This window comes from Delphinapterus leucas, chromosome 10, assembly GCF_059928025.1.
Source record: "Delphinapterus leucas isolate spDelLeu-1000000601 "Yukka" chromosome 10, BTC_Dleu_Yukka2, whole genome shotgun sequence".
Taxonomy (NCBI): domain Eukaryota; kingdom Metazoa; phylum Chordata; class Mammalia; order Artiodactyla; family Monodontidae; genus Delphinapterus; species Delphinapterus leucas.
The window spans coordinates 30,879,959-30,902,528 of record NC_143138.1 but is presented as its reverse complement, the minus strand read 5'-3'; the positions used below and the strand labels follow the sequence as shown (position 1 = coordinate 30,902,528).

Genomic DNA, 22,570 nt, shown 5'->3' with positions numbered 1-22,570 from the left:
TTTTTTAAACAAAGTATGTTTAATAAAATGTTCTTCCTGTTTGTTAAACTGCTTTCAGCACAGTGCTACCTTTTAAAAAAATCTATTAAGGTAGATAGGGTAGTCTGAATCCACATTAAATGACCTTGGAGGATGCTTTTTGAGGTTTGGTTTATTAGTACTTTTGTGTGTTTAGTCCCCAGACAGGCTATTCTCATTACTTGCAATGATTTATGTGTCTGTTTTATAATTAAATATTGGGGAAAGGGGTGTGGCGTAAAAACAATCATGTTAGAACTTTATCATAAATGAGGGCAAGCAGGCAACGACCACAGCTTGCAGGAGAGAAAGAAGGGAGGAAGACTTTGTGATGAAATTTTATGAGATTTATATAGTAGTAATGATACACTAAAGGTCTCAAATTCAGATCAAAATATGGGTTCATTTGCTCTTTACCAATTGAAAAAAACGTGTTCTTTTCCTGCTCAGTTGTTGTAATCATCATCATCACCCAATAAACAATAGTCAGTCGAGCTAACGTAGGTGAATCCTCAGAAAGCTGGTTTACTTTGGATAATATGTACAGTGACGGGTGCAATGAATGTTTTAGAGATTAATACCAAAAATAATTCATTCCTTTATCTACTCAGATTTAAATTCAAATATAAATGAAAAAGAGAGAAAATAGCTCATAATCTCTGATAAGATTTCTGTTAAATATTTTAGGCTTGGGCATTAAATCCTGTGAATTCTGAAAAGAAAACATTTCTGTGGATAAAAGGCATAGGAATCTTACCATCCTTCTTACTAGTAATAATGAACGACTAACATAAATACTGAGATTTATGATAATTTGGGGATACATTAAAATCAAGATTACTTATTTGGATTCCAACCCTATTCCTAAAAGAATTTTAGGGTGCCTTATAAAACTATTCACAATATAATTATATGATCAAGATGAAATTACACTACTCAATTCAAAAGACAGTTATAAAGCCCCACAGATATGATCTTTCACATAACAATCAATTAAAACAAAACAAAACAAAAACCCAGATTTTTAAAATACTTTAAGAAAAGATTTTCATTATAATAAGTAAATTAAAAGTTTGATCATTATTTCAAACTGTTCTTGCCTCTTCTATAAAAGAGGCTATCCACTAGGCCACAAGTTCTATATATAAAAGTACAGAGGTAGCAGGAGTGGGCAGACTATGGCACACCAGCTGCCCGTTCATGCATATATGGTTTTACTGAAACACAGCCATGCCCATTCATTCACCTATTGTCTAATTTACTTACTGTCTCTCTTTCAGACTACAATGGCAGAGTTGAGTAGTAAACAGGGACCTTACAGCACACAAAGCCAAAAATCTTTACTATCTAGCCCTCTACAGAAAAAATGTAAACATCTCTGGTAGGGTGTTAACTAAAAACACACAAATTCAGAATAATTTAAATACAGAAATATAGGCTTCTGCTCATTAAAATACTTCTTCAAAGAGTATAATTTAATATTATAAACAATTTAGTAGCGGTAGTACAATTCAGTAGTATTTATTTAATGTGAATGAACTTTTAAAGGCATTTTTACATATCTTAGAAGCATCCAATTAATAAACAAGGACATATAATAACAGATGCTTATTTTGATCGTCTAAAAACCTCTAGCTTATTGGTCTAGACCTGAGTTACTATAATAAAAAGGTAAAAATTTTTATATTGCTATTTTCAAAAATATTTTACCATTTTCAATTTATATTTGCCACGTATCAATTTGTGAAAGTTAGTTCTTTTAATGTGAATGGAATTTCTATGTAAAAAATAAAACTATAAACTAAAACCTAAAATTGCTATGTATAGCCCAGGCTATCCATATTCACTTCTTTACAAAAAAAAAAACTTACTATTTATAAAAATAAAGGAACTTTCCCCATCTACCTGATTTCATTTTGAAATCAAATCCCCATACACCTTTTCCAAAACATGTTTCATCTTTAAGAAGTTATTGTTATATCTATATGTATAGCTGATTCACTTTGTTATAAAGCAGAAACTAACACACCATTGTAAAGTAATTATACTCCAATAAAGATGTTAAAAAAAGAAGTTATTGTTTAAGATGAAAAATAGCAGAATGCCTAAAATAAATAGTAAAAAAAAAAAAAAAAAAGTCCCTTCACCTGGACTCACCAATAGTTAACATTTTGCCACATCTGTCTTATGTATGAATTTTAGTACTGACTTCATGAAAATAACTCATCATGCACCTCTTTTAAGAGTAAGGATATTTTCCTTTATATGTGCAACAGCATTATCACACTTAATAAATATTCCATAGTATCATCAATATCAAGTCCATATTCAAGTTTCCTCAAATATCCTAAAAATGACTTACGAAGCTTTTTAAAAAATCTAGCATCCAGTCAAGGTTCACATACATGACCAATTTCTGAGAGACAAGGGCCAAATTTTTCTTTAAACAGTCTTTTTGTGTATACTATCTTCTCTCTTCTTTCCGAAAACTTGTTCTCTGGAAAAGCTGTAGGAACACAATTTCCCCAGTACTTTCCTGCCAGAACCATTCAGCAATGGAAAGGTACTGGGATAATGGTGGGGAGTAAATTGAATTTCCAATTATCTCAGTAGATTCTGTTTTCACTATGAAAATATCTAGAATGAAATTGCAATCTTATCATAGCTGATTTCATTTTTTATAAATATATACCTAGCCAACATTCATTGATCATCAAGTGAAAAGTCTTGTGACTAGGACATGCCAGGACTTAAGAAATTAAGCTTTAATACTGTTATCACTAATAACTTAATAAGAATCATGAATAACTATCCAAATACTATATCTTATAAAAAGAAACAATATTTTCTAAAAGTCTAAAGCGTGCTCTTTACTGGTCACTGAAAAAGCCAGTTTTAGAAGACAAAACATACTTTTTAAAAAAAAATGTAGTCAATTTTTATAGTTCACTAAGTTAAATAAAGCTTTAATCATCCCATAAAAAGACTGAATGGCTTGCATATTATGCCCATGCACTAAGAAACTGACTTCTTTGGCAATTTGTTTCAAAATTTTCAAGCTTTTACTAAAGTGTAAAACTTATATTTTGAACAATGCTTTATTATACCATTATAAAAATATGTACTTCTGAATAACATGAACCACAAATTTTTTATTATTAATATAATTAAAGTATATAAATATTTTCAAATTCTTTCATAATTTATTTAATCTTTAAGTTCAAATTGGAGCAATTTCTGACTACTAAGCTGTCTGGGAAATTGAGATTTCCAATGGGAATACTGTCAAATTTATAAAAACAAAAAGATCAGTATTCTAGTGATTCATTTCCAATATATTCTCTATATTGTTAATTATGGCTGAACTCAGGGTATTTTCCAGTGTAAATTATACACAAGGCTTAACAAATAGTGACCTAAATCTGCAATTGCCTTTACAGAAACCAATGAAAAATCTATACACAGCAATGAAATTGGCATGCAAATAAAAGAACTGTCAAGACATGTATCCCTAAAAATAAGCCTACAATAACTATTTTAAAGGCTGTGTGTGGTCTCACCCATATATTTTGGCAAGATGCACTTTCTCCAACCACAGCTAGATTCATCCAAATGCAGTGGCACTGGAGAGCCTCTGTCTCACCTGTCAAAGTTGAAGAACGTTGTTCCAAAGACCACCATGAGTCCATGGAGAAAAGCCACAGTGCTACAGCTGTTATTGATAAGCAGTCTCTTAAGGAGAAAATACTTCAAACAATTAAGCAAATCAGCCTTAATAGAGATATAGACAGATAGACAATATATTAATGTTTAAATGGTGAGATGACAAATACCATGCCAGGTCGGAAACAGTGACAACTTATATACTGGAATACTAAGGAATCTTTCATAAGTAACACTAACTTAATAGTCTTTTCTATTCTTTATCTAATACAATTTCTATACATTATTTACCAATTCAAAAGAACTATTATGTTTCCCTTATTTAAATATTTAAAAACCTCCCTTATAAAACCTCAAAATTCATCTAAATTACTAAGGTACTAAATTCATCAAAATTAGTAAAGTCTGACAGTTAAGAGCACAAAAGATTAAGACTCAAAAACAGAAACCCTAAATATATTAAAACCTGATTTTTTTTTTAGAAGATATCTTTGTATCTTTTTCAACCACATTATAAAAGCAGTTTTCTGCTTTAGATTAAACCCCCCTTTAGTAAAGCATATAAACTGGTCAGGTAAGCTATAGGTAGGTTAAGATAAATAAAAAGAAAGAGCAAGAAAAACAATTACTTTGAAAAGAAAAATGCTTCAGTGAACAATTCAAGCCCCATCTCAAACCTGGCAATAAAAAACAACTTAAAGCAAAGTGTAAAGAAATATACCTGGCTGGGTGAAAAGTATAAATAATCGTGATGAACATCTCATAATTTAACTTATTTTTCCTACTAGATGACAATGTCCTCGAACCCTATATAATACTGCAACAATTCAATCAAAAAAGAAAAAGGGTGCCCTTTTGTGCCTTTTCCAGGAAAGTGAATATCCAAAAAGTTCTCATTATAAGAGAGCTTCACCTACAAACAAGTCCCATAGCACAAAGGCTCCAATGTACTATGATGTCCCACACTTTCATTTACTATATTCTCTAAGTACAAAGGTTCCAAAAAGATTAGTTTCACTTTTCCCTAGATATATTTAGTATGTTAACTAGTATAGCTGGGATATTATTTTCCTTTGGTTTTGTCAGTAGCATGTCTGATATAAATTTTATTAAGTGGTAGTATATGTAACATTGCATTGTGGGTAGTAGTTTCCTGCTTTACCCTAGCCACATCCTCAGCTGTCATATTGAGCATGTTTCCCATATTTTCTGCAAGTTCTCGACTTTTTTTTCTTCTTAGAAAAATGACAGCAGAAGATGAATTGTTCTAATAATTATAAGAAACATGAATTATTTATACAGTTACATTAAACAAGTATGGATCACTGTGTACTTTGAAAAACAGTCAAAGGGAGAAAAAAGTAATCCTCATAATTAAAGGGCTAAATTCATGTGAAACAATGTAAAAGTAAATTAACACAGAGGAAGGAATTAAAAAGTGTTAAAAGAATTCTCTGTAATCAGGTGCCAATACCATCGAACACATGAGGTGTACTGTAACAAGATATAACAATGGTTTGCCTTGAATGTCAGACGCTTCAAACCTGTAACGTATTCGTTAGTGAAGATTAATGTCAATATCCCCTACTAGAACCTTAAGAATCTACTTTGAGATTTTATAAATGTCAAAACAGAGAAAGAGAAACCAAAAAAGCCTGGAGGAGAGAGGGAAGAAAGGGGGAGGAGTGGAAGGGGAGAGAGAAGGGGAGAGAGAGAGACACAAAAGTTAACTACTTTCTCTTTTGGCATCCAACTTCCACATTATCTCACATTAGACAGAGAGCTGCTAATACTAACCAAATGAAGTTGTTCAAACAATCATGGATATGGTAGTGCTTTGGGTTTTTACAAAATTTAAAGAAACTGAGGAGAAAAACAAAGAATACTCTGATTACAAAAAATACCACCTTTTTTAGTATATATATATATACATACACACACATATATATGTAAATTTTTTAAGTACCAAAAAATAATACCTTGTACACACATACAACCACACATGTGTGTGCAGGTGTGAACATGGATATATACCCCATTAAAATAAGGAAGTGTAATTAAATCTCTCATAATCATAATTTAAAATAGCAATAAAATTATACATATTTTACTAATGTAAAAATTTTTCAAAGCATCAATAAAAGGCCCAATAAATGCTATGTAAGTCTCAACAGCTATACATCAAATCCAAATAAAATTGTCACATACCAAGTTGAAACAATAAATTAAGAAAATTCCTTGCTGAAACCTCATAATCAATGAGAACATTTTAAGCCAAAATAGGATTTCTACAATTTATAAAATTCCTACATCAAACCTATTTTGCTTCTATTGTTTTCAATTAAAAGAAAAATAGAACAGCAACAAATATAAGTTTAAAACAATCAAAAAAAATAGAAATGGGCACAAGACTGGTATTGATAAAACTACTGTATTATAATAGGATCATTAATTCAGAAAATTAAAAATGATTCAAAAGGTAACAATGAAGATATATATGTAGCATTTAAAACATTACAGTCTTATATCATATAACAACATACAATGTAAAAAATTCGACCAATGTTGACAAACTTATTAAATACAAGGCAATGGGAAAACAAATAACTGACTTCTTCACTTTTCGTGAAACTGTTTTCAAGTTCAAAGCTATATTTCATTTCCATGGCATTACAATACATAATTTATACAGCAGACTTAAACTCGATACTTACTTCAACATAGCAAATACTAATATATCCCCTAAAAGAATGAAGTTTTGAGGGTCTTTAAAAAAACAAAAAAACCCTGTGGTTTGCATTTCTGATTTTAAGCATAATCAAGAGCTTGCTTTATCTGCAGTGACTTTTCTGAGTCAGTCTCTCTTCAACACATGTGGTAAGCTATTTCTAATGAAACAGACTGTCAATTATCAAATGTGTACCAGTCATCACTGTTGTTTTAAAATTTTTACCACAAAGTAATATTTGCTCCAAAGAGGATAATTTTCAATTTATAAAAAGAAAAAAAGTATATGTATGTATGTACGTATGCATGTGTTTGTGTGTGTGCGGATAATGAATATACAGACTTTAAAGCACAAGACTCCACTACTTTCTCCTGCCAGAATTTGATGGGCCTCACACAGAACAGAAAGGGCATATTCAACAATATCTATTAAACTCTTAAGCAGTAAGAGTGATTACCCTGACCCAAAAATTATGTGCAGGAGGGTTACCTGCAAAAACAGAACAAGCAGTTAAGAGACACATAGATGTTAAAAATTATTCAAATACATATACAGTTAATTTGGAGGGCCAAAGTACACTTAATAAAAACAAAAAATTTTAAGGGAGAAAATATTTAGCAAAAAGTTTTAAGATGTCAGCAAATCCAAACGCAGAAACTGAAAACTCATTCTGAAAAAAGAAAAGCATTTACTTAGCAGACTACTAAATTTTTTCAATTGCCTGATTCTGCTGCTATTGTATGTGCATATGGAACTATGTTTGAAAATTCCACAAATTACATAGACAAAGCCCTCCTTTAACTTACTTTAGATATTAATTAGAGCTACAGATCCCACTGTACGCCTTATTTATGAAAGAGAATCAATGAATAAATTTTCCCTTTTGCATGAATAACTGCATGTTAAATGAAAGCTTTTACTTTTCAGTGTAAAACCTGTTTACATACACAATGAGGCATGATAAATATGTATTTTAAATAAAACACTAAAACGTTATTTCTGGGTTTTTATCACTAAAAATTTATTATGGAAAAGTTCTAGATATTTGAATAATAAAGGATTAAAGTCATTCCCATATCCTCCCAGTGTATTTTGGGCAAATTATTTTTTTGTAAGAAACTTATGAACACATTAGTACCTTTATCTTTATCAAATATAAACCAAAAACAGATAATGAACTGTGCTAGGATGACCATACGAAGGGGTACTTTGGCTCTAACATCCTCCTCAGTATTTCCCAGTCCTTACCGCATTATACACCCCAAATAATGTTTTGTAATTCACTGTCTCCGCCCACCCTCCCACTCATTTACTTCATGCCACTCCTGGTTACTATCACACTAGGAAGAAGTCTAACATGCAAATTCAGAGTGGCGTGGATAAATGGCAAAAAAATGCCTAGAAAATTGGTCTGTTCAGCTTTATAATTTTTGCTGAAAAATACCCCATTTCTCTCAACTGATGAAAACAGGAAGCTCTATTCATAAATATGAAATTCTCTGCCTATGATATATAATCATCCTAATAAGAAAATGAGTTCTATACATACATGTCCAAAGGGGCAAAAAAGGAGATAGTTTCCCAAAGATGTTTCCAATTTTCTTCTGAATCAGAATTAGCAAATCGAGACGACTAACATACTCTGTGTGCATTATTCCTTACTACACACAGCATTTTGTAATTTATTTCAAAAGCTTCTATTATAAACAAAAAATACAGCTTCTGTTAACCCACTCCATTCTGAGCTTAGAAAAATCAATAACATTGAACAATCTAAGTTACAACATAAGAATTTTACTTTATATTTGTATAAGACTTGCTATCAAAGGTTCTGTTAAAGTTAATATCCAAGTAAACGATACAAAATGAGTGTATTTCCTTGAAAAATAAAAATTATTACACACATAAAGGAAACTAAGATTCATCCAATAAACTATGCTACGATTTTTGCTATTCATTTTTAAAAGATACTCAAACTAGCCATGAGATAAAGGTAAACATAATACAAAAGATACTAATTATATTTAATCTTTACTGTAGGAGTCGGCATCTAATATTGATCATACATAAACTAGACAGACGTGATTTAATATTTGTAAAGGAATCCCCAGACTAACACTTTCATGACGGCCAATTACAGTCAAGCCCAGCAAGCAGTTTGCAACCAGGCCTTAAGAAAGGTAAACTTTTTTACAATGAGTTACAGATTCATGAGTTTAAGAAGACAAGAAAAAGGAAAACAGAAGGACTCCAATCACCCAGCAAATATGAAGCAGACCCCAGAATGTGATACAATCCAAAGATGTAAATTACTGTAAATCATCACTGTTGTTCAGGATTTCACACACAGCCTCTTGAGCCAATTTTGCTCACTTTTCCACAGACACAATAATGAACTAAATAAAAGGAGGAGGCACAAAAAGTAGGGGTGGGGGGATAGAAAGGAAAGCCCACAACAGCAGAGTTCTGCTCTACAAACGCTTAACCTTACAGGAGTTTGGGCTCCTTCAGCATTTGTATTCTATCCAAATCCTCATGAGTCACAAAAATTAAAAAGCTATATCCTTCTGGATGCCAGGAAGGGCCTTACCACAAGCCTTTTGTCAGAGAGAGAGAGAGAGAGAGAGAGAGAGAGAGAGAGAGAGAGAGAGCGAGCATGAGCAAGGGGGGAAAGCCACAGTGGTAGGCAGTCCCACTTGACTGTGAGTACTATGAGGTCACAAACCACATGATTCTGTCTCTCCAGTAATAGTGCTTTTGCAAAAAAAAGGAGTTTGAAAGCTTTTGCTTTTTTGGATTGTGTGAATGCTTCATTCGCCTCACAAACAACCACAGAACCACAAGTGCGGTGCAAACTTTCTCCAGGAGGACAGCAAGAAGTCTCTGGTTTTTAAATGGTTAATCTCCGCAGGTCACTACCAGCCACCGAGACCAACAGAGTCAGTGAGTGCTCTCTAACCACAGTCTATGCAGTAATAGTAGGTCCTTCCAATATTTGCTCATTCTCTTTTTGTTTTGTTTCCTTGCTTTTCACATGTTACCAGCTACATAATTTCTTGACAGAAAAAAATAAATATCAAGTCTATGTACTGCAGGCATACTGTAAAACTAAAACAAGGTTTGGGTATGGTTTGTGTTTTCAGTTTAAGGCTGCAAGCAGAATTTACAACAGAGGGTACAAGTTCTATCTGAAAATAAAAGGAGGGACTATGGCATCAAACAGCCTCTTCAGCACAGTGACACCATGTCAGCAAAACTTCTTTTGGGGTAAGTGTTATCATATTTTAAAATCCTGTAAGAGATGAACCTGTTAAACATAAAGGTATGTTTCTCGGATAAACTTGCTAGCTTTGCCAGCTAACATTATATTAAAGATCATAATGATGCTGTTTTGTTGCACTAAAAGTTGAAAAATGAAATTGCTGTACAAATTTGCTTTTGGCATCTGTAACTTATCTACTTCTCGGACTAATGACTTGAAATAGAAAAAATTAAATTATCTCACATTAGTGTAAATGTTTTCTAGAGCTATAGAAATGAGGTAGTTGAAACAGTAAAGGAAAGTTTAATATTCTCATTAACCTTCACTGAAATAAAATTAGACACTATATTAATCAAAGTATTGTGAAGTATTCACCCCGGCAGCTCCCAATATTTGAGCAAACTTTTAAAAGGAAGCAATTTTACAAAATAACAGACCACGGAATTATCTTGACATTATACTCTACTATGTAAAACAGAGCAATAAACCTGCAGTATTACTTACATTTTAACCAGCTCAACTACAAGAAATCTACTTATAATTTTAGACTGCATCATAGATATCTGCACAAGTTTGTTTCTAAGCAACTTTACATAATTGAAGCATATATTCAACTGAAACAAAATTATGATAAGTATGTAATAGCCATTTTTAAAAGATCTTTATAGTTGCCCAGGATATCCAGGATATTAAAAAGCTCACAGAAGTCGTCAAAAACTTACATGCAATCATAACTTTCTATACAATTTTAGTTTACATCTATTATCCATAAGTAGAAACTGTTATAAACATAGCAAACATTAAAACGTCTAGGATTATTTTAATCATATTCTTTGACCTACCAAAATGAGTATCGTTTAGTCTCATAAAAAAGAAAACTCTGTAAGGATACTCTGCATGATTTAAAAGAGCCATACCAATTAAGTCATGCTGGACTTTAAAAGAAAGCAGGCATAATATAGTATTAATATTTAATTTCAAGTTACTGTTAATACACAAAAGTAAACTACTTCAACATTCATCAGCTAAGATGGTATTATAGTAAAATATCTAAACACTTACAAGATTTTCTTTATGCTGTCCAACATGTTCTACAAGGCAAGTTTATAAAATTTTCTTTTATCCTTTAAAATAAATCCTTTTGCTGTGTATACCTGTATTAACTTTGCTTTATAACTTACAACTAACGATTGGAGTTTCTTTTACTCCTCCTACTTCACACATTTTAACTGGCTACCAGAGGATCAGTCTTAGTTTCAGTCAAAGAGAAATAATTAAGCCTGAAGGAGAAAAAAGGTTTCTCTTAGAAGGGTGAGAAAATACACTATGTATTTTACAAAAAAATGTAAAATTGCTGTAGTGACTCCCTCAATAGTTCTAAGTGGGCCCCCTCAGTTATAACACATACAATACAATAATCACAGATAATTTTTTTTAATTTAATGGAAGATAATAAGCATTACTGTAAAAATTTCTGCATTAAGGAAGCAGAACATATACACAACTAGACTGCATTAACAACCCCTATTATAATTATAGCTCATACATGGAAACTTTTGCTGTTCCCACCCAAGAGAAGAGGGGAAAAAAATGCTTAAAACTATTGTTATATGGAGGGATAACTTGAGACAGCATCTCAAGCAGTTAAGTTACTCTTCACAATGTTACTCTATTTTTTTAAAAATAAGAATTTTTCAAACCAGATTGGGAACACAAATTTCAAGGGCTATTTCAGCATTAGATGTAAAGTTACTAATATAGTCACAAAGAATATGTTAAAATGTTCTTTATTCTGTCATATGAGGGAGTGTTACATTTCTGTGACATCCTTAGTAACTATTTCTACAGTAAAATTTTCAAAACTTGACCCAGTTTCAAACAGGCATGATAATGAATTAAATAATCTATCACATCACATATTTTTATACATCATAACTAAGTCTTCCTCTTCTGAAAAGTGGAATTTACCCTCTCCCACTCCCAAATAGTATTTGAGAGCCTGGATAGAGAACATAAGATGAACCCACTACACGGGACTAATTACAGGTGGGTGGTGGACATAATGCATAGGTTATCATCACACTACAAACATTTCCCCCTTCTGGAATCTATCTGAAGTCTGAAACCTCACTTCAGGCTTTAAATTCTTAAGTAACTGATTATCAAAACAACCTAATGAAATGTCAAAAGTATGTGCTCCAATTTTGTAAAATAGTTTTAAAAGTTCAGGCTCTTCCTAGGTGAGGGACAAAAGCACACGCTGACCAACTGCCTCACCTCAAAATAATAAGTGAAAAGAGTGTGTGTGTGTGTGTCTGTGAATTTTCAATGTGCACTACTCAAAATATGTCCATTATTTATCATAAATGAAGTCTGTTAAAATGAGTAGATGTAACTCATGGACTATTTTACCATTAAGAACTTATTTACGAAAATATATCAGCTGACAGACTAAATTTCTACATAAAACCTTTGTAACTGACTGTAGTACCCGACTGAACGTGATGTGTGAAGACTGATTTCCAAAACAATAGTTGTGGTCCATATCAATGATAGTGATTTTATAGCTTCAAGATTTAACAGCGACAAAGTGTCACAACTTGCTTCTAAAATAAGACAGCTAAATTCCAAAATCCAGGGAGAGGATTTAAAAAGAGCATATATAGAAGACCACTCCTATTAAAAGCTAACAATGTCGATGCAATTTCCAAAGACTCTTATTATGTATTATTTAACATTATAGTAAATAATCATAATTTTACATGAAAACTGGTAAAGATTTCACTTCTAAACATTAAAAATATTTTAGAATGTAGAAGATTTAAAACAAATCACAGAAAAATATTGTTAGTCTATATAAATCTCTTGATAGTCTCTAAATCACAAGAAAGCATGAAATATACATGGTTACATTATGATATACTTTAGTTATTTTAAAAGAAGAAAAAATTAATCTCTTCAATTACACCCTTCAAACTAATCACTGATAGTTTGACTTGTTTAAATCAGTCATGCTAAAGTTAAATTCAGTAAGATAGAAATGTTCCAGTTTGTTAAAAGAACACTGAAATATTTGATGGTTAAATAAACTGCAGAGGGGGGAAAAAACTAACTCATTGAAGGCACTAAGATTTTATCAAACACACAGAATTAATCTTTATTGAATAGAACCATTCACAAATCAAAACTCACTGTACTTCAGTACTTTCAAGCAGCGCTAATCAATTACAAACCTTTTCTAGTGCTTCAAAACTCATGTGCTTTCAATTTTATACACTGGTGGTCCTCAAGTACCGTATTGGGGCTGAGTTAAGACATTCTGTATCACAACTTTTTTTTCAACAAATATTCATCTAGAGGGCTTTTTTTTTTCCTCTCAAGAGCTGCTCACATGAAAACTGTGGTAATATTTTTATACTGTACTTCTTTGTTGAAGCAAAAGGTTAGGGGTTACCTAAATACCTCAACTGTATATACGAAAAAGGGAAAAGGTAAGTATTCATATAAAAAAATCCAATGGGACTGGATTATTTATTTTTGCATTTCCTATGATTAATGATGCACCCATGCATACTCGAAAACTGATGGCAAAACAGGGTAACATCTCAAACTCCTCTCCAAAGCATACAAATACCAACCTTCCATACTGTTCTAACCCCTGTTGCAAGATACTAAAATGTGACAACTCTAATAGTGAGGTCATGCAAATCTCCTCAAAAGCATTCACTGCAAATGCAATTAATTACCTAACAAAAGTCTACAGAGATATTTTTACATAAGGGATTCACTGGAACAGTCTACCTCTACAGTGTGTCTCTGTAAAAATAATACACATATGGTCAGACAGACAAATACCTTCAATATGAAAGAATCCTTCCTACAAACAATAAACCTGTAAACGTGACAAAGCATGACTATTTTTTCTAGTCATCTGCCATGCAAGATTTATTAGTAAATGGGTGCTAACAAAACCAATGCTAATTTAAGCAGTATTCCCACTAGGTTACCCAAATGCACTACCTTTTTCTCCTATACCAATGAATTCCACTGAAGATAAAACTTCATCCAAAAAAAAAACCTGTCATTAGCCTCCCATAATAAGGATAACAATAAACTCCATATTCAGTATTTTCTAAAGAGCAAAATATTCTAAGCTCTCTAAAGTATATGGAGATTCTTCATGAAATATGAAATATTTAATCTTTTAAAACAAATCTTTAGAAAAGGAAGTCTCACATAATGAAAATATACACCTTGATACAATCTATTGCCATTTCAAAGTTTAAGGAATTCGGTGGATATGTATTTTGATTAATGTATTACAATTCAAAAAAATAATGGGGAAATTCTATACCTTATTCAAAGGGACTTTACTTACAATTTTAACCACAGTTGACCACCAGCTTTTGTCTATTTAACAACAAGCACACATACACTCCCACATAATTTTTTAAAGATCTGTAGAGCAACTGAGATTAAATGCTCTTTTATTACATTGTATACAAAATCTTCATCTTACGTTGAATTCTTAGGAATTTCTCCCCTTTGTATTATTTACTAAGGATGTAGTATTCAACTTTGGACAGTGCTGAATGTAAGCAATACCATACCAATCATTTCGGGTGTTTATTGTTGTTGTTGAACAGGATGTTAACTCTAAAGTGTATTTTTTCATAAATATGCTGTCTTATACGAATAAAAACCTAATCATTCACCATTATATGTTAAGATAATTCCCAAATAAAATGAGCTGTAGAATTGAGTCCAGATAAGCATTTAATACTTGCAGTGAAGAAAAAATTCATTATTGATACACCTCCTGTAAGTACTCTTTATTCTTGTTAATACTCATAAATCCAACATCCAATATGTAGTCCAGGACTAAAAATCATACTGAGTGTGATTTTGCCTCTAATTAAGTGATTTTCAATTTTTAAATCAACTGCCCACAAAACAAGGAATTCTGCACCATACAGACATATATTAAGTGAATGCAATTTTAATGATGTTTAAGATATTTTAAAATTATTATATTGATGTCAGAAAATTTACCAAGTTACATTATTCTCAGACATGTATTTAAGATTATGGTGGCAATTAAAGACTGTTATCTGCACTACTTCTACTCCCATCCCTTAAGAAATTATACATAAGAGTTACATTAGAGAAGTGAGAGTCTAACAAGGTACATCCAAGTATCCTGTGCAAGGCCAATAATTTTTACCACAAAATCAAATAAATTAATTTTATTTTATACTTTTCAGTCTTTATATCAATGGTGTCTACTGAAATCATTATACCCTCAACTATAAAAATATATTTACATAAAAGACTTAGCTAAAAACTCAAACATTTAAATACACATTTTCAGGTTCACAAAAATCATATGAACCATGAGTGTGCCAGACTTTGTTTATACATTCCTTATTGTTAGATATTCCTTGTAGTCAGATATCTTACAACTAAATCCATTTTGTGGTTCAGTTAAAAGCAAAAGCCAAAAAAAAAAGGGAAATAAAGGAAAAATGCTAGCCAAATCACAATAACAATCAGTAAGGTTCTAAGGCATGTATATGCAATGTCTTTCTTTGGAAAAATTCGAATAATGATGTTGCGGTATTCAACAGAACTTTCTATGGACGTGGACATATTTTTATACAGAAGCTAAATATTTGCCACATAAATACAACTTCAATTTCTTTCAATTATGAAAATTTTAATATGTAGTATATGAATGTACCTGTGCATATGAATGCATACACACAAGTGACTAGAGAAACTTGGGATAATAACTGTAAACCAGGAAGAAAACAACTGTAAATTAGTTAACTGAGGTATCGTTTGCAGTTCTATTGGAAAGATAATCAATTACTTTTTGCATGTATACTAACAGAGAAATGTTAATCTGTAAAACCAACAACAGAGATTAGGCATCTGTTAGGGTATACAAGATTAAAATAATCAAAAACTATACTTGTAAAACACAAGGACACTATTTTCCAGTTATAAACTTAAATTAAAAACTGGTATCAGTTAAACAAATTATTACAGTTCACAAGGGAAAATATGAATGTAATTAATCGGCTAACAGATACCTATTTACATACATTATCTCAAAGAACAACTCCGGCTTGAAGCTAAACAGGTATATTTTCTGCATATTTACTCATTGCCCATATAACCTAGGTAAACAAGTTAAATTAGGCATTGTGATTTTTAATTCAGTTATTTCATTTTGATAGTAATAATTATAATTAATTTTATTTTTAAATTTTTCTACTGAAGTTCCCAATTTAAACTTCAAATTTCCAGATAATCTTTAAGTGGAAAGGTATCATCATTTCCACCAAATGATTAAGAATTACTTAAATGGATCTAAACAAAGTGAATTCACTATGAACCTGAAAAAGAAAAAAGTGCTGTATTTTACAATTAATATTTATCTCATTGGTTTTACAGTATTAGTGTAATTTGATCCCAGAATTAGACACAAGAGTATGCAAAAGTTACAGGGTACGTGTTCCCTTTAATCAATAATAACTTTTTTATAAGTTTTGTAAACACACCTTAAAGAAAACCTATTTTTTGAAGAAAAGTGAATTCTCACTTTATTTTGTAAACTTCTGTCAGATTACAGAAATCTGCAATATTATACTACCACAGAAAGAAAACTTTTTTATGCTAATAGTCTACATTATTATCAATCACTGTGTTTTCCATAAAATGTATAAATGTAAAAATATACAAGCATTTCATACTAAGGACCTTAGCACCCGATTCAAAAATATTAAGACACTATAAGAAGATATCTATGAGAAAACTTCCATCAAGACAGTACCATCCTAATATCAGGCAAGATAACTGGTTACAAAAGGTAATCTAGCAAGATTAATTTTTACTTCTCACGAAACTTGTAAAGCTTTTAGGTAATTCGTCTTTTGACAAAATGCAGAAAAAACTGCTACTGCTCTTACAGAGTTCAAAACAAAAATTAAAATATTTAAGAAGATAATCCATAAAACAGATATACTTACAAAGACAATGTACTACACAGTATGTTCGTAAAGCAATATAAACGTGAAAGTCAATGTAATCCAAACCTTTGATCATCAATCCAACCTTCTCTTCATAGTAGAAACTCCTCTTTTTCATATTATTAAAACTCCAGTGTTACACAGAATTCTTTACATTCCCTCAGTTGTTAAAACTAAACACACATAATATATTCTATTTTAGGAGGAAAACTTATAACATTTTTAAAACATTTTACCACAAGTATCCACTTTATTTTAAAAATACTATTATCTAAGCTAGATCAAGACAATCGGTATTGTCAGAACATCGCTCTTGATTTAGTAATAAAGATTTAACAGTATATTTCCCATATACTATGTATAAGCAGATTGCAGAATATTTTAGTGCACCAATAGGATCAAAGAAAACACATACGGAGATTTATTTTTAATCATCGTTCACAAGTATCTAGAAAGAAAATTGAGACATATGATTTTTAGCTTATTTTTATTTTTATAAATGTTCTTTCTTTTTAATGTAATGATAAATCGGAATATATCAAGAGATACTATAACTATTTTTTAAGAGAGCAAAATATTTGGCTTAAATTGCTAAATTATTTCATTATTAAATGGTTAAACCATTCTATATATGTTTATATGTGTAAAAATCATTTTTACTCAGACATGTTCAAACTATTTTCTTGGCTATGAAATGAAATCATGTGCTCCAACAAATAACATAGTATTTTTGATAAAATATTTACGTACAAAGTAAATATATATTACATGTACAAAATGATAAGCGATTTTCTATAATGAAACTAATGCATGTAACTCAAATTCTCCACTTTGATTTAAACCTTATTCAGCCAAATACATGGTCAATTCATTGTGTTTCCATGATCAAAAAACACCTAATACCCTGAATGCTGTTTTAAAGGAAACTTTAAGAAAAATTATCTTATTATTGTAAGCTGACAGAAAGGAATTTTTTGAAAAGTAGCTGTGAAAAGTGTGTGATCTGAAAACTTACATATGAACTTAAAACTTACATACTCAAACATATGAAATGAACAAGAAAACAGCAAACAAATGGCATAAAATAAAACTCTACCTAGCAACAATACCACACTAAGAAGTCAACCCTGAGCACAGGAGAAACACATATGCTTTTTTAAATAAACGTTCAAATGCAAACTTGCATTTGAACATTTTGAACAGATAACATTCCAGTGATTACAGAATTTTCTTCTAAACTGGCAAGACTAAAAAGAATCACATCTAATTCCTAATTTTGCAATTATAATGTCTGATACTTTCTTTAATCATAAGACTACCATTTATTCTAAACTGGCTGGAAAGGCTTGCCCATTGCATTTTTCCTGTACGTACCTCTTCCTTATCAATTATGGTGTATCTTCAGCATTCGGAGAAGAGAAAAAAAAAAAGCTTCGAACTTTAACAAAGTTTAAAACATATCATTAAATCAATATTCACAGGCTACTGTAAAAATATTCATTTCTAGAAGGCCAGAAAATCTTGCTTTTTTTAAGCTGACCCATCTACACATAGAAAGCAACTTTTAGTAAGTTCTTTTGCTACGCCATAATGATCTGCTCCAAAAACTCAAGGGTACCTAAAACAACGGGCTACCTGTTCTAGCCATGCTTAGGAATGTGTCCAAATCATTTTTATTGATTTAACCTTTATAGGAATGCTACATATCCTCAGAGCAAAACATTTTGAATGTATTTATAATATGATACACTTCTGAGAAACCATGAAAAAGAAAGCTAAAAACAAATCTAGATACTCCTCCACCCTTGGTTGTTATGGGTTTATTTTTGTTTACTTTAAACACTATCAACAGACCTAAATATTAAATAATTTTATTTAGGAAAACTTACTTTGGCACCACTGTAAGTAGAAATTAAAATTTTATTTTGGAAAAAAAAAGTGCATTTAAATAAATTCTAACTTTAAGAAATAAAATGCCTGACTTGACAATGATGTCACATCTACAAAGTTTAACAGATTCTAAATACTCCTTTTATACTCTAGTTACACATTAATCATGGAACCTACAAACGTATCAAACTTAAAGAATTTAGTCCTTATTGAATAAACTAGGTTGTACTGTAGTTTACATTCTGAGAGTTTACAGAGAAAGTTCTGTGTTGCCTATCTCTCTAGCCTTCTGCAAGTGGTACTTTATTAATGGCTTCAGCAGCTAATGCCTGCATTAGTTATGTCTGCCAAATAATAATTCACAATATTATGCTTCCTCACATTATGGTTCATCATTCGTTAACTTGAACCTCACCTCTGAAGAAGTTATACTTTCACTGCAAAATGTTCTCTTAAAAAGGCAAACAAGTTTTGAGCATTTCCAGATGTGGCACTCAAAAAAAAAAAGAAAAATCATAGGCAAATTCTCAAAGAATTCTAAAATTATTAATAAAAATATGGTAAAACTGGAGTTACCACTTATTGCTTCAATGATCATCCATAAGGTCAAGAACTCAATGTACTATTTATCAAATTAAGAAACTTATGATAGAGCACTAATGATTTCAGATAGCTGCCAGTAGATAAAACAAGCATATTTCAGTGTGAGACAAGATTCTACTAAGCTGGAATTTCTGACACTCTGACAATTACTGAACATGAAAGAATAAAATCATAATATTATCTTTTTCAAATAGTTAACCTATTTTTTTTCTGGGTAATATAAATTTGGGTTCGGCTACATTATTTTCATTGTCATTATTTTTTATGAAACATACAAGCATGCATAAGATTATGCTAAACTAAAATTAAAATAATTTATATGCAGCCTACTTCTCCGGAGCAAGGCTGGAAGAAGAGTGAGGCAAGCAAGCAGGCGCCTATGGTTCAAAATTTAAGGAGCTCCTCAGGCAACAGCCCTGACAGTGAGTGCCTCCTTAAACGCTGTGCCCTGGACACTCTGCTTGCCTCACTCTAGGCCCAGGTTCTCCTCTGGAGGCACATTGGCGTAAAGCATTTCATGAGACATATTCTAAGCAAGGTATCATAAACAGAAATATGATAATATAAGAATAAGAAAATTAAAAATAAGTTTCTATCTTTATCTGATTTACATTTTTCTAAAAAAAGAAAAAAGGAATCGCTCCAACTTAAATGTAAATATTTTCTAAATAATCATTGTATATTATAATGAGTAGTTAAGAGTTCTGAGACTGCACAAACTTTCTTTAAAGGAGACTTATATTTGCCATAAATATCTTTCAAAGTAAACTAAGTTGCCTTATTGTTTTAAAAAAAAAAAGAATTGAGTATGTTCCATTATAGGGTTCACAGAGCTACACTTGAGTTGTTGTAGCCCAGTGACATCCAGATCTGACTGATCAACAGAATCACTTGAGGAACAGGTCTTGGGGAGGGGAAGGGAGAAGAGGCAGTCTTGGGAATTTTTTTAAGCAAAGCTCTCCAGGTAAATCAGCCAAGTTTGAGAGCCAATAGTCAACTTATAATAAACTTATTAAGACAAGTTATACATATTAATTATATAAATTTCCAAATTGTCTCCTCCCTAAACATTTGTAAAGCTTGTTCACAAAATAGAAACCATTAAAATTTCAGTTTGTTAATTTACTTCCCCTTCTTCAAGTAGAGGTTAGTCAATGGTGACGTGTCCAACAAGTAATATTAATAAGGAAAATAAAATCAGAAGCATAGACAATTCAATGAGATGAATAGAGCCGCCCAAATTAATATTTTTATTTTTATTTTAGGTTTAAATAGCTATTCTAAGTATATCATCTCAATCTATTCTACAAACCTAGTATTTTAAACTTTAAATTCATTTAATTAAGTTTACATTAACATATCTTAAGAAAATATATGTGCCTAAAATACCTTGAAACTGTACTTTGTTTTTATGTTAGCTTTTCTTTCTTGACTGTTTATTGTGCCAGGCACTACACTAAACCCTTTATAAACATTATTTCCTTTAATTCTCACAACTCTTTTATATGAGATGGGCATTATAATTATTTACAGATGAGGAAACTGAAAATGAGGTAATAAAATCTGCCCAAGGTCACACAGTTAAAGAGCTGGGATTCAAACCCAAGCCTTCTCACTCTTAATTACTACCTTATAGTGTTAAACCTAACCTTAATGAAGTGACTTCCTAACCCCCAATTTCATCTGTAAAGGTATCAGTTCTCAGAAACATAAAGTTTTATTAAATTGACAAATACAAAAAAAGAGAGAATCTTTGCATCTCCAAAGACTCCCAAAGTATAACTTTTAGTAATACTGATCAGTGAGAATCAAAAAGATTAAGAAAAAATGAAACAAGAAGATACCAAGGGACAAGATTTGGGTCAGGTTTAATCAGAAAATGCAAGTTCCAAGGAAATAAATAATTCTTAACCAATCATTATAATCAATAATCTTATTTAATGTCCACACCACACAGTATATACTTAACATGAGATGAAAATACCATTTTAGGAGTTAAAAATTAAGCTCTTAAACTGAACATAAGGAATCTATAATCCTCCTTATTTATAAAATTAAAATGATAATCATTTCAATCACAGGCTTTGGTGTCAGTCAGATCTGGAGTCAAATCCTAGTTCCTGTAATTATCAACAATATTCCCTTTACCACGGTCTCACTGTCCTACCTAAAATTTAAGGCCTATATGCACACACTTATGCTAAGTGACCGAGACAACTTTAATTTCTAAATATTAATTTCTAACTATACTTTCCTAAATTCTTATTCACTTAAATCTTTGATGTTCCCAAAGATCCATGGATAAGGATACATTTTTCTTTACCTACCGAAGAGATTATATATATGATTTTAGGAAGTATATCTTTTGACATGCACTGTTCATCCCAATTTCATCCACAACCATTTCTCCATTATTATTCAAAACAAAAATCTTAGAAAAGCCACAAAAGAGCTCTAGCTGCTTTTTTTTTTTCTGGCAGAGGGTAGGAATAAAGCTGTGAGATTACATTTCTCAATCTACATGGATCCACTGAGAGAAGATGCACTGACCAGAAGCCACAGGTGATAAGTAGATGAGACTTTTTGCAAAGAATAAAGAACTGAGGAGAAGAGAAAACTGTTTGAGCACCTACAAACATCAACAGGCTTCTCCAGTCATTCTGCACCCATATTTAACTTGCTAAGTAAAGTTTTAATGAACAAACCAACAACTTGAGAAAGCCTCAATAAGGTAGAGTTATTTATTAAAATTAAATAAACACACATGCAAGTATAAAACCATAGATACTACATTTTAGAAAAGGAAATATGCAAACCAGTGCCCTATCTGGCAATGGAGGCAAGAAGTTAAAAAAATTTTTTGGTTAGAAATAAAAGCTAATAGGGTCAGGTACTTCACTGGCTTTAAACTCCGCTAGTATTCACACTGATTTCATCAAAGTCACTAAAAAGATGTGAGAAAAGAAAGACTAAAGGTTTTGTGCGCAGCCAAAATAGTCAACCAATGAAGCAGAGAATGAATTTAAGAATTATATGGTGATTTAGTCATCATTAACTAGTAGAAAAACAATCTAGCCTGGATGTGAAAAACACAAGCAAGTTACAAAGATAATACAAAGAAATAGCAGAATTTGGCAGCAATTACCGGGAGAGATGAAGAATAAGGAAAATTTGATTGCAGCCTAGGAGAGAATGGTGAGGTTGCCAATGATTAAGAGAAAAACAGGAAAGGGTAAAGTAGAGCTTTGTTATGTCTTTATTAAAGTTGTGCTTAGTGGGAAAAAATAGGTGTACACAACACAATTTTAATTTTTAAAAAAGTATACAGGGGTATGCATGTGTATCAGAAAAACTCAAAACAGTGGCAATCAT

The 22,570-nt window shown here is 31.3% G+C and overlaps 2 protein-coding genes across 11 annotated transcripts in view; one reads left to right on the top strand and one right to left on the bottom strand.

The window, feature by feature from the left end:
- The window catches only part of SUPT3H (SPT3 homolog, SAGA and STAGA complex component), a 452,287-nt gene that overhangs the window by 393,585 nt on the left and 36,132 nt on the right, over positions 1-22,570 (bottom strand). The window lies entirely within an intron of this gene.
- The window catches only part of RUNX2 (RUNX family transcription factor 2), a 312,766-nt gene continuing 299,005 nt past the window's right edge, over positions 8,810-22,570 (top strand). Inside the window, exons 1-2 of one of the 4 annotated variants that reach the window (XM_089918653.1) lie at positions 8,810-9,352; positions 9,553-9,676. In XM_089918653.1, the coding sequence (XP_089774779.1) occupies positions 9,215-9,352; positions 9,553-9,676 (262 nt within the window). In that variant the 5' untranslated portion in view covers positions 8,810-9,214. Of the gene's footprint in view, positions 9,677-22,570 lie in introns of all 4 variants that reach the window. The other 3 variants (XM_022582032.3, XM_089918652.1, XM_089918655.1) reach the window with 3 other exon arrangements.